Source organism: Micrasema longulum, unplaced genomic scaffold, assembly GCF_059751315.1.
Source record: "Micrasema longulum isolate JH-2025_06_02 unplaced genomic scaffold, ASM5975131v1 h1tg001381l, whole genome shotgun sequence".
Taxonomy (NCBI): Eukaryota; Metazoa; Arthropoda; class Insecta; order Trichoptera; family Brachycentridae; genus Micrasema; species Micrasema longulum.
This window is the reverse complement of record NW_028278567.1, coordinates 223,210-235,923: the sequence shown is the minus strand read 5'-3', so window position 1 is coordinate 235,923 and position 12,714 is coordinate 223,210. Positions and strand designations below refer to the sequence as shown.

Genomic DNA, 12,714 nt, shown 5'->3' with positions numbered 1-12,714 from the left:
TGTATTACAATTTTCAATGAACTTGCAATAAACTACTCAAATCAAATTAAGATTCTTATGCAAGAAATCCTTATAAATAAAATATTATATTTAGACTCAAGTATAGAGAGATCATAGTAGACCAATTTTCACAATATATGTTTGTTTCCATAATATATTCTTCATCATTCTAATATCTGAACCTGACGGTGCATAGAGCACATTAGTGAATCAAGTTCAGTGCATCATGATTCTATAAAATATCTGACTAGACGGTAAAATTATCGCAGTCTTAAATGCTTCAAGTATTAGTCCAGGAACAGTTAAATATTTTAGTGAAAAACCATACTTTTGTTTTTACGTCGACCTTAACATAAGGAATCGAACCTGAAATCTCACGCACGGTAGGCGAACGCACTGACCACTACGAGAACGATAGTAGCAATCTCGTCAAAAAAACTCCATAGTTCTGGTTCTATTTGACATACTGAATTGTATTCTTCATTTTCCCGGACCCGAAATAAATTTCAGCAAGAAACGTTTTTTGCTTTATTCCATAAACTATTATTGTTATCCTGAATTCCTTTTAAAGGTCTAGAATATATGTTGACATTGCACCCTTTACATCTATCCTAATTTTACTGTCCCCACCCAGTAAACATGTATATATGTATTTACGGGGTTTTTCAGGGCCATACTGCGAAACTTGAAAGGAACGTGCCTAACGGTAAACTTTAGAAAAAAACCTATTTTTTTTTCCAAAAAGTCATTTAAAAAAAAACTTTTTTATATTCTCAAAATGGAGTACATCTTTGATTTCTCGGCATCCCTTCCGCAAATCCCTACCCCTCCTCAACCAAAAAATATTAAGATAAACACGTATTTTACCAACAAAGTAATACACACCAGACGCGGACAAGTTACAGAGAGTTAAAAAAAAACAATTTTTACAATGACTTCTACAATAAATGAAATCGAAACAAAACATCTATTCCCTTTGGCAGATGACTATTTGGCATCATGTTTACGAATAACTTTAAGTAGCTATGAACTAAATTATGATAAGCTTGCTGAAAATATGCAGTTTCATGTTTCCAGTGCGCCCTCTGATACTTCATAAATATATGATGAAGTGTGCAGCTAATAATAAGCATATTGCTTGGGTTGATAAAACTAAAATAAACGAAAAAAGAACGTCTTGTTTGATATGTATATTATTTTAATGTCATCATTAATTGATGTTATCAAAATAAGTTGTTATTGGATTGGTATTATCATCTATTTTGATTTTCAATACTTCAACTTATTTTTAATTTGAATTACCTCTTTCGGAAACTTTGGCCGCCCATGTTGTAAAAAATGTAATAATAGATACTTACATTGTATTTGATAGTTCCCCACTATCCCCACTAGCTAGATGAAAAAGGCGACAAAAAAAATAATTAATTAATGTATTGTCTTTGGTCAGCACGCAAGCGCAACAGTTTGACAGCTGTCAAAATACGGATTTATGATTTATATTCGCAGTAAAAATGGACGCAAATAGAAGACTATCCATTAGAAGAGTTGAAATATCTCTTAATAATTTCAACGCCATTGCAATACCTCACCACATAGACTTATTAAACAAGCATAAAAATAACATATCTAAGGTAATTTGTATTTTTTAATTTTATTAAAATGTTGCGTTGTAATGATTTGATTTCATCTTTGTTTTTTTGTTTGACGAACGTCTGGTTTTATGAAATATTCTACGCCGTATGTGACATAAATTCTAAAAATAAATCTAAATTTGACAAACATTAAATCTGTGTTTATTTGTGACAGTATCTAGTTAGACATTAAACTAAAGGACGATTTAATAAGTTTTTTATGACTTTTTAAATTATGTGGCAAGAAGTGGTTGTATTTTGTTTTAAATTTTGTTATTCAAATTGCAAATATACCACTTTCACTAATAGTGTAGAACTGGCAAATGAATGCGATCTTATTTGACTAATATTTTTGAACTGAAATTTTAGCATTATTTTACTACTACTACTACCATCAAGCCATTTCCGTGGGGGTGGGGAGAGAGAATGGACCGCCACCGTCTATCCTGGCATACATTTCTAGCTTCTTCCACATTCATACATCTTGTCATACATGCCCTTCGGTTCTGTCTGCTTTTGACATGACGAGACTTAAGATTTTGTTTTATCTGATCATGCCACGTCCTCGTCTCACGTTACCGTTAATTTACGCCATATATATACGGGTTTTACTATTCTTTCATCATCCATTCGTTCTACATGACCAAACCATCTCAGAGACCCTTCCTTAATCTTATCAATTAAACTTGATTCAGATTTCCACTCTCGCCTGATTTCATCATTCGTAACCCTGTCATACATTGATTTCACACACATTGGTCTAAGAGATCGCATTTCGACTGCGTTCACTCGGCTTTCATACTTCCTCTGCCAGTTCCATGTTTCACTTCCATGCATAAGTGTCGGGACTAAAACTCCATTGTGCCAGTTTAGCTTTGATTTATATTTTATTAGCAATTACTGTGCTTGGTGTGCCATTCATTTTGTTGCCCGCATTCACTCTCCTTTCAACATCTTTTTCTACTCTTCCATCTCTTGAAAACATGCTTCACAGATACACAAATTCTTCCACTTGTTGGAGACATTAGTTGTTTACATTTATTATGCAGTCAGTAACCTCACTTCCCCTTTCAAATACCATCACTTTTGACTTACTTTCGTTCATCACCAATTCGCTCTCCGGGTATACATCATACATCCTAGAGACTATTTGTCGCAAATTAATTAGCATTATTTTTCAACCATGTTTAACAAAAACTATGGTGAAGGTGTATAGTGGGTTTTGCATGTAATTTCAATTGGTGTCCTGACCTGGTAGAAATAGAAAAGTCGGTAAGTGGTTATGTACAAATATTAATGAACATTTAGATGATGATCAGTTTTGTTTGTTTAGTTTCAGAATGCGGGCGACATGGAAAGGACGCGCAGCGAGCAGATTAACGCCACGCGAACTGTGGTGCAGCTCCGCCACTTGCTGGAGGAGCTGGAGGGACTGCGGCTGCAGGTTGCGGAGCGCGACGTTGCCCAGTTCGACCGGCTCACAGAGCGCTCGCGACTCCTCACCAGCGAGGCCATTCAGGAATATATCGGTACGTCTATTATGTAAGCGTTCTGCGTGTTTGGGATTGAAAAACTTTGCCATCCTTAGCATAACCATTACAATCTACATTTTATGTAAAATTAGTTTCTAGTGTATTTGGAATCAGCCCATCGAGATCTATAAGAATAAGTTGTCCATAATTTTTTTTTTTCTGTTTAGCTTAGTTTTATATATTTACGAGGCATATCCAGAAAGTAAGAGCACTGTTTGGCTCTCGTGCTGTGAGTTTTTTTTCCAAATAATTATTCCATGACGATTTCGAGACAAATGTACCGCGCTCACTTCGGTTTACGAGACATTAGTCAAGCACCAAGCGCAAAGTCTATTCGGGAATTGATCAAAATGTTTAAGACAACCGGCTCAACAGTAAGAATAATTAATGAAGGCCACCCGAAGTCGGCGAGGATACCAGAAGTTATTCAGCGTGTTAGTGAATTAGTAACGGAAAATCCGCAACAATCAACTCGCAAGAGAAGTCAAGCCTTAAACAACAAGAGGACCATTTTACGAAGAATTTTATGCCATGGTTTACATCTAAAAGCCTATAAAATTTAACTGATGCGAGAGTTAAAGCCGAATGATACCTATCTTCGACCGTTTGAAGGAGATGTTCCCCGGAAAACTCATTTCACGAGGAGACATTGAGTGGCCTCCACGGAGCCCGGATCTCAGCCCGTGTGATTTTTTTTGTAGGGAAACTTCAAACCAAGACAATCCAACAACAATAAATCAGTTAAAACATTCAATGGAAAATTAACGCCATCCCACGGGCAACTTTTCGATGTGTTTTTTGAGAATTTTTGAATCCGCCTTAAACAATGTAAACAAGTTTGTGGAACTCACTTGGACAATATAGTTTTTAAAACTTAGATATTATTAAAATTTCTATTTATTGTAGTTTCTGAAAAAACAAATAAAACACTGGAAAGTTCTACAATTATTAAATTTTTGGTAATTGAAACTAGGTATGCATTTAAGGCCCACCCTATAATTCGTGCCCCAAACATACTAAACGTCAAAAAACATGGCTACCTCGGAAACTTGAAATCTGATGCTAGTTGCAATCATGATCGCACATGGTTGCCACAATAACATAACAACGGTATGGTTTATTGGTTATTGCAAACACGTGGTCACGTAAACCTGTGACATTACAAAATAGTTTATTTTTATTGATTTATTCATACATTTTGGAGAAACTTCTCTTTACGATAAAACACTCTAATTTTCACCACATGTAACACTTTTTATATCCAATTTCCAATAGCTCTACACTTCCTCATTATTGACCCTTAATTTTTTTCTATGCAACCGGCTCTTAGTGAGATGTAACTTTTGATACTTTAATTTTAATTAACTTATTTTTTCATCATTGAAACTTAAACGTCTTCGTTAATAAAAATAATAATATTTGGCCAATTTACATAGCACCGTTTTTGTGAAAAATCACCTCAAGGGCGCTTTACAATTGTATACGTAAACTTACATTCCGTCTAACCTAAAATTACATTTTTTTTCTGATTTAAAATTGAGGGTATGATAAACTAAAGAAGTGAGATTTTAGTTGGGATCTGAACTGACTGGGACTGTCGATGATTCGTAAGTTTGAAGGCAATCGGTTCCAGGCAGAAGGGCCGGCAACGGCAAAAGCATGTTCTCCGGATTTCGACAAGTTTTCCTCTCCCTGAATCAATAATTAAATTGTATTCAATTGTTATAAATTGATGTCAATAAACTAATATCTGTTGTCAGATATGCCGCAGTTCAGCCACAGTCAGCCCTCGCCGAGCCCCTCGAGCGGGTACTCCTCCCACTCTCCTAACACCTCCCAGGACAGGAAGTCGGAGACATTTGACTTCCACGGAACAGAGAACCTGCTCCTCGAGGTCGAAGAAGACCAGCTCAGCCGGGAGCAGATCCTGCAACGCGAGTCCTGCCTCAAATCCTGGGAGACCCTGCAGGACGAGGTTCAAGACTTGCACGAAATATTCGTGAAATTCCAAGACGTCATAGACACGCAGAAAGACCGAGTCAACACCATAGACAAAAATGTAGAACTGGCGGCCGACAACATTGCAGTAGGTACTGAAACTCTCGCCAGAACAGAGAGAATCAAAACCGTATGGTACCCGATTATGGGGGCAGTTCTCGGGGGCTTCGTGGCCGGACCTATCGGTCTTGTCACAGGACTGAAGGTCGGTGGGTTGGCATTTTTGAGCGGGACGGCAATCGGTTTCACCGGAGGCCGAATCCTCAAGAAAAGCAAGGAAGAATCACTTTGTCGTAAGACGCAAACGATCGATTCAAATGTCGACGGACAAAACTCGAATAAAAAAGAAGACTGACCTTGGATTCTTTGCTTATTGACAGATAGATTTAAAATATTTTCATAATTGTGTCAAATATGTTTCGTGTGTTTTATATTTTCCACATAGCAGTCAAACTGCATTAAAATAATTTAGTTAATTTTATACATATCCTCAGCGCAATGCCAAAAACAGTAATCATCTCATTCAGTTGTAAAACTGTACACTAATGGAAAGTAATTTATGAATGCCGTTGAAACAACCTCCTTACTTCGTCCATAGACGCATTTGAAGTGTGAGCTGTTGCTCCATCTTGTTGCAACCACACATGTCGACGAGTTATGTGACGGCGACGAATTTCCGGAACGAGAAACTCACGTACATGGTCAAATAACGCTCAGAGTTAACAGTGACCGCTCTCCCATTTTGTTTGAAAAAGTAGAGCCTATCACACCAAATTTCGCAAATTTTCCAGCCCACACAGCCCTATCACAATACAATGGGCGTTGGCACAGTTGTTCAGGGTTATTTTGTTTGGTGAACCGAATAAACATACAAATTTAGTTTGTGTTAGTAAGCACACATTAACATAGTTATTCTTTTACCCTTAGATGTGAGAGTTATTTTCAGTATGAACGCCTTTATACTTGTATCACAGTTTATTCGTAATAATGAAGAATGCTTTGTATTTGACAAGAGGCTAATTGTAGAGTGTCACCTAACCTGCCAGATATGAGAGACAGATTTGGCCTTCATCTGGATAACTATCCACATAGAGATCCACAAACATCGTTTTATTCTCTGTGTGGTCTGGTGGTCTTCGTCTTATGTGCCCGTACCATCTCTGCTGTCTCTCTTCCTGCTCGCTGTTTATGTCTGCGACACCCGGACTACCGCGAATGTGTGAACTCTTAATTTTATCTTTTAGTGATTCTATATCGACCTGATTGAAGCTATACAAACCGATCAGCTTGCATTCTCATTTCCGGGCTGACGGCATCTTCCCTCTACCCGAGGTCTCAACCGGTCTCCACGGTCCACGGTACTGCCTCTGGTTCCGTAAACTAAATCTGGAAAGGGACAAAGTCCCCCTAGAAACACCATCAGAAGACTCGGGAACTCGTTGTGCAGCTCTTTTAGTCTCTGCAATGTCTGTATATTCCTCAACCCTTCTTTACATTTGAACGCACTGCACTTCTTTACCTAAATGACTTAGAAATTTTGTAAAGGTTTTGTTTAAATATACACCCAGGCTGAAATGTTTAATGTTTATTTCCTATAGTGAAGAAGTTATCTAAAAATAATACGCTTTTACAGCTTTTCAATTATAATATGCGTAACATTTATGCATGGTAATTTAAGGGTTTAAAAATAATTGTGTTATTGTACTAGTTTATAATTTGTTACTTACATAATTAATATAATACTGTAAATAATATTTGACATATCAGAAAGTGCCGCACCGTAATATTCATGTCGTTAGTTGAAGTATACATATAATTATATAAGCATAAATATTTATGGCATAACTTCGATAGTTCTTTGTAAAACATTGTGATAGAAATAATGTAATAATTTATTTATTGTGTAATTATGATTTTGGCTGCCTTAAATATGAGCGCTGTTGTCAAAGTCTAAATTTTAATTCAGATATTTAAGACTGTATGTAGTTTGATAAAAAGTAAGGAAATCATACAATCAATCTTCAAATCATTACAACAAATTTTACTTGAATACTTTGTCTTTATATGAGTACCTAATAATAATAATTATTTATAATATTAGAAATCAAACACTGATTTGAGTCTACTGAACACTTTATTTTATTTTTACAAATATAAAAATAAAAGCTTCTTGACAATTGTTTCGCCTTGTTATATATATAGTTGGATAATTTATAAAGCGCCATTTTTGTGAAAATCACCTCACAGGCGCTGTACAATTAATAAATATCCCAGTATGTCTTGCAGCTACAGAGCGCATGGACGGTTGGGATTCTAGTTCCTCGTTTTCAATTAAGATCAATCAAAAATTATAACAGATAGGAGCTAGATTACAGGACGTCCTGCAGCTACAGAGCGCATAGACAGTTAGAAATTTAGCTCCCATTTACACATTTTAAAAATTGACAAATAAATTTAGTGTATTAAAAAAATAAAATAATATGAATAATAAAAAGGAGTAAGATTACAACTCGCCTTGCAGCTACTAAGTTAGGGTATTTTCAAACGAACGCCCTAACAAGGCGAAACAATTGTCATGAAGTTTTTATTTTTACATTTGTAAAAATAAAATAAAGTGTTCAGTAGACTCAAATCAGTGTTTGATTTCTAATATTATAAGTTTAAATATGGAGTTCTACAAAATAAACACCAAATCAATAAATAATAATTATTATTCGTTATAGGCAGGCAGCCTTTGCTGATGCGCCTATATCTTGTTTACTGCTTTTTGTCCAAGTTCTTCTTACTTCAAAAATGCTTCCAAACGGTTTTTGAACCGGTTGACCGAAATAGAATGGACAACTAGACTTGGCAATCTGTTCCAGTCTGAAATTACCCTGCTGGAAAGGAAGTTTTTCTTAGGATTGAGGTGGAATTGGGGACGATAGAGCTTCCAGTAATGTCCCCGTAAATTTATGTTGGGATTTAATTGATACATCTCATGCAGAGGGCAGTCATAGTAATTATTGAGTATTTTTTAAGTTTCTATCGAGTCCCCTCTCTTCCGTCGTTCTTCCGATGATGTAAGTCCTAGTGCTTTTAATCTACCGTGGTAAGGCGTCCTTTTGAGTAATTTGGGTATTTTTGTAGCACATCTTTGGACTTTTTCCAATAGCTCGATGTATTTAGTTAAGTAGGGACTGTCTTCAGTAATGTCCTAAGTTTAGTTAAATTTCAAGAGGCGCAATCTGTCTGTCGAAAGTAATAATATTTTAGTTATACAAAACTCTTAAGCGGAAATGCGTTGAAAGAGTCATTTGATGAATAGGCATTTTATTTATTCATTTCACATAAAACTTTTTCTTTTTTATTCTCTCGCAGATGCCTTCCCAAATACTGTACAAAAAAGACTACTGCACGTCAGACAATCGACGTTGTATGGACCCCAAAACTGAACCGATTTTGATAAATCATTTTTGCTCTGGTTAAATGTAAAAATACAATTTGAAAACATTAACCCCCTATAACACCTTTTTTGGAATTGATTCAACAAATATCTTATGCTCATTTTTCATTTTAAAAATCTTTAATTGACTCTCCTGCCAAATTAACTTTATGGGGCATCACTTGGCGCCTTCCTTTTTACTATCAACGTTGGTATGTACATGTTCCTCGCTCACAGTATTTATATTTAATGCAGCCGTTTTATATAATTTGCATTCTTAGAATGACTTAGCCTTATATAAGTAGCTTGTACTCGTTGCATATTGAAACTAGAACCATTTTACTATAACTAGGCTTAGAAGATTGAAGTTTTTGATATAACCGCCACCAAATATTAGTGTTTTCTTAAAATGTGAATGAATTCTTCATCATTTGCCAATCTGCAACGGTGCACAGAGCACTGCTGTAGATCATATGTTGCATAAAGGTAAGGTGGTCAGTCTTGCCCTTCGGGTTCTAGTCCAAAGACAGTGAAATATTGCAGTGTAAAACCACCTTTAAATCAAATATTTCACATTGACCTTGCCGCAGAGATGTTTCACGTTCAAACAGTTATTTTCATTATCTGTTATATCAAAACTCTGTTAATTCTGAATTTGATCTCTTTTTCTGACATTTTTCAAAATGGAATAATAAATTACAAATGACACGGGATTTCAAATACATGTTTTTAGTTATTTGAATTTTAATTAAAAATCTTATAACAATCTTTCATCCTTTCTATAAATTCATTTCGTCAATGAATCTTATAGCTAAAAACCATACTGGTGTTTGTACTTTAATATAAGTAGATAATATTACTCCATGTTGTGTTTTAAAATTTTATGACAATTTATAAAATAATATGCTTTCAATTTATTACTATGACAATAGGATTCAGACATATACTAAAAAATAGATGTTTTATTCCTTTACTAGGCGCATGAATAATTGGGCTGTAATATTGTGTTGCCATAAAGGATTGAAAATAAAGAGGTAGGAAATCACAATATACATGCAAATATTTGTGCGAGAAAGAGATATACATATTTCTGTCTAACTAATCACCTTCTTTTCCTCATCCGTTCCTAAGTGGTGCATGTGGACATCACCGGATGCCTCCGAAGACCCTATCGCCAGTCAGCACTCTCGCCTCCCCCGTGTCAATGTCGGGTCCTTTCGTTTCGCCAAATAAGTCGAAAGATCGTCATCGACGGCCTTCCAGGACGGCGGGAGTTGTAAAGAAGAGGCATCTCGGGTTTAGGTTGAATTTAGTGAGGTGAAATTCTGTTACCATGTACAAACTTTTATTAAACCGCCCATATCTGTTGTTTTTAATATTTGCAGCATAAAAAAAGCATTTTTTCATCACACATGGTAGCAGTTTTGTATGTAACATCACGTCCATTGACTTATAATACATTGACATGCCTACAGACTAAAATATTTTTAAAAGTAGTGACTTGAAAACGTACTCATAGTTACTAAGTACTGTTTATTTAAACCAGAGCTGCATTCAGTGAGCATGTATATGCTACCAAAAATTGAAGGATACTCATTTTTGGTCCATAAAAAAGTTTATGTATTATGTATTAAAACATATTCCTATCACTGCATCACTGTAACTAAGAAGAGCTTCACGAGAGCTTCAAGAGCTCTGCATGCTATACATTTACAAAAATAATATTTATATTTTCATATTAATTATTTTAAGTTCTGTTAATCACTCATGAACAAATATTTACCCACGAAAAGTTACACAATCCTTTTTACAATGTTTATCCGAAAGGTTTTTACACATTTTCATGACATAAGTGGACATTTTTGTTTCGATTCTAAACATCACGCCTAGCTGCCCGCCCAGCTGGCGGTCGATGAACGACTAAATACGCATCGGACATGACTGAGCATTTGGGCATGAGTTGAGTGTCATCGTTTTTGAGGATAGGTCATTGGTAGGATTGACGAAGGTTAGATAATTAGAAGCTAGCTTTAGACTGTAGTTAAATTTACCATCCAAATAATTCTAATTTTCCATACTTTACTATTCAGGTATGATGAATATGCATATAATTTACCCTCTGAATAAACATTTTTTAATTTTCTTGTTTTTTTTTATAAATACCTGCTCCTTGATCCTACAAATCATCGCCCTGTACAAAGCTTTTTTTTTAATATATATTTTTACAATTTTTGTTATTTTAATTTTATTTTTACAAGTAACAAAAAACCCACCAAGCCACTTTCTGTAGCTTGTTGGTGGCGATTTTCATTAATACTTACTTATATAATATTACCTTAATTTATAAAAACAATGAATTTACAGACATAAATAATAGCCGGACAGATCAGTAATACATAGATACAAATAAACTATTTTCCTTTGTTTTTTATTTCAAATACATTATTAATTCACACATAAGCTAGTTTGATAACTATTCATATATAAACTTTTGATCTAGTCGCCTCTCTTATTTTGCTCTTGTCACATTGTGTGTTAAATTTAAGTTCTTTTAGCAATTAAATTAAAATGCTAGGTAATAAATAATTTAGTGTTCTATTACCATACTTATTACATTTTTTTTGTAACACTAAACCATAATTATGTGTGAAGTGCGTATTATGGTTATGTTCGAGAGGAATTTCGAAATGATTACTATTATCAAATTGATCAAACATTATGCAAAGCCACAGTAATCCTCGAACTGGCAGAGTTTTGAGTGTTTTTTACAGGAGGACTTTATCACTCTTTGTCTGTAAATCTCTGCTGGTACAATTCTCTTAACTATAGAGTACTGTAGACCCTGTATCATTTTAATATTAGTTTAAGTTGAATGTGCCCACGACTTCATGCCATATCTCATAATTGATTCTACTAAGGAAAAAGTAAATAATTTTTAGAGTGCTTTTATGCAAAATAAAAGATCTCCCAAGAGTCCGGCAATCGATCACAATATTTGACGGGTACGGGTGTGAGGCTGGACGTCTTTGTAAGTGTGTTTCAGCAGGTAAGTGTTTGACTAGAATATTAGGCATAAGGTGGTTCGATTTCATAACTAACATTTTGTCCGAGAACGAACACAGAAGCCTCCTATAATTTTCTTTTTGAGAATGCGGCGGTAGACCTGGCTTGGACACGAGTTGCGTATGCCTCAGAAGAACCTAAACCCAAGTTGCCTCATTTTTACACATACTGGCTCCCGTTGACCTGGGAGGCTGCCGATGTCAATCTTTTGGCTTTGTTCGGCAGAACTAGGGAACGCGGGATTGATGTGGGAGAAGGCGAGAGTGCTGGTTGCCTATAGGATCTCCTGGAGGCATCTAATGATGTCCACACGCTCCACTTAGGAGCGGATGTGGAAAAAGAGGAAGAGAAGGAAAATATGTTTAAGAGAGACTAAATTTAATTTATGAATAAATTATTGGTATTTCCTTTGCTGCATACTAAATATAAAAGAATAAAAGTCTATTGAAATCTTCAACAAGCTTTGCTTATGTACGTAACAGAAAATTTTCATATTAATCATTCAAAAAGCGAAAATTTTATGTTTACTGTATTCACGGATAGGCATTAACACATCAACATAGGCTTTTATTAACCCTTACGCTGCTACGCAGTTTTTCAAGAATCTAATCAGATATCTTATTATTAATACATTTTAAAAATATTTTATCGAATACGTTGTTTTCCAAACATTGATTGCGGGGCAAAGTGCCCTTATTATCAAACCTACCACTTCCATCAATGCATGCTAAACAAAATTTGAGTAAAATATATCTTGTAATTTGTTGCAACAGAGAGGGAACACATTTTTGCCAAGGGAATATGGAAGTCTAGGCATTTACAGGACTTATGATCTGTAATTGGCTGTTTTAAATGACCACTTTACACACTGCGAAATATTCACCATTCACGATTATTTTTACATTACCTCAACTCTTGCATCTGTTGACTTTTGCAAACTAAAAGAGCTGAAACCTTTATTGAATTTGGCGAGTTTCATCTGGATAAATTATTTCACCTCCTAGGTAATGCCTAAAAATACTTAAAAAATATTTTTTTTATGCAAGTTATTTCGATCAACAATATT

General features: G+C 35.1%; 1 protein-coding gene across 1 annotated transcript; it reads left to right on the top strand.

Moving 5' to 3' along the window:
• The first annotated feature begins 1,356 nt into the window (after positions 1-1,356).
• Positions 1,357-6,740, top strand: Syx17 (syntaxin 17). The gene is made up of 3 exons (XM_088235489.1): positions 1,357-1,631; positions 2,965-3,160; positions 4,924-6,740. Exons 1-3 carry the CDS (start codon positions 1,512-1,514, stop codon positions 5,514-5,516), a joined length of 909 nt encoding a protein of 302 aa, XP_088091615.1. The 5' UTR covers positions 1,357-1,511; the 3' UTR covers positions 5,517-6,740.
• The last annotated feature ends 5,974 nt before the right edge of the window (positions 6,741-12,714 follow it).

Coding starts and splice junctions, on each gene's coding strand:
- Syx17 (XM_088235489.1), top strand. CDS start 1,512: ATGGACGCAAATAGAAGACTATCCATTAGAAGAGTTGAAATATCTCTT. Junction 1,632..2,964: donor ATAAAAATAACATATCTAAG/GTAATTTGTATT, acceptor TTGTTTGTTTAG/TTTCAGAATGCGGGCGACAT. Junction 3,161..4,923: donor GGCCATTCAGGAATATATCG/GTACGTCTATTA, acceptor ATCTGTTGTCAG/ATATGCCGCAGTTCAGCCAC.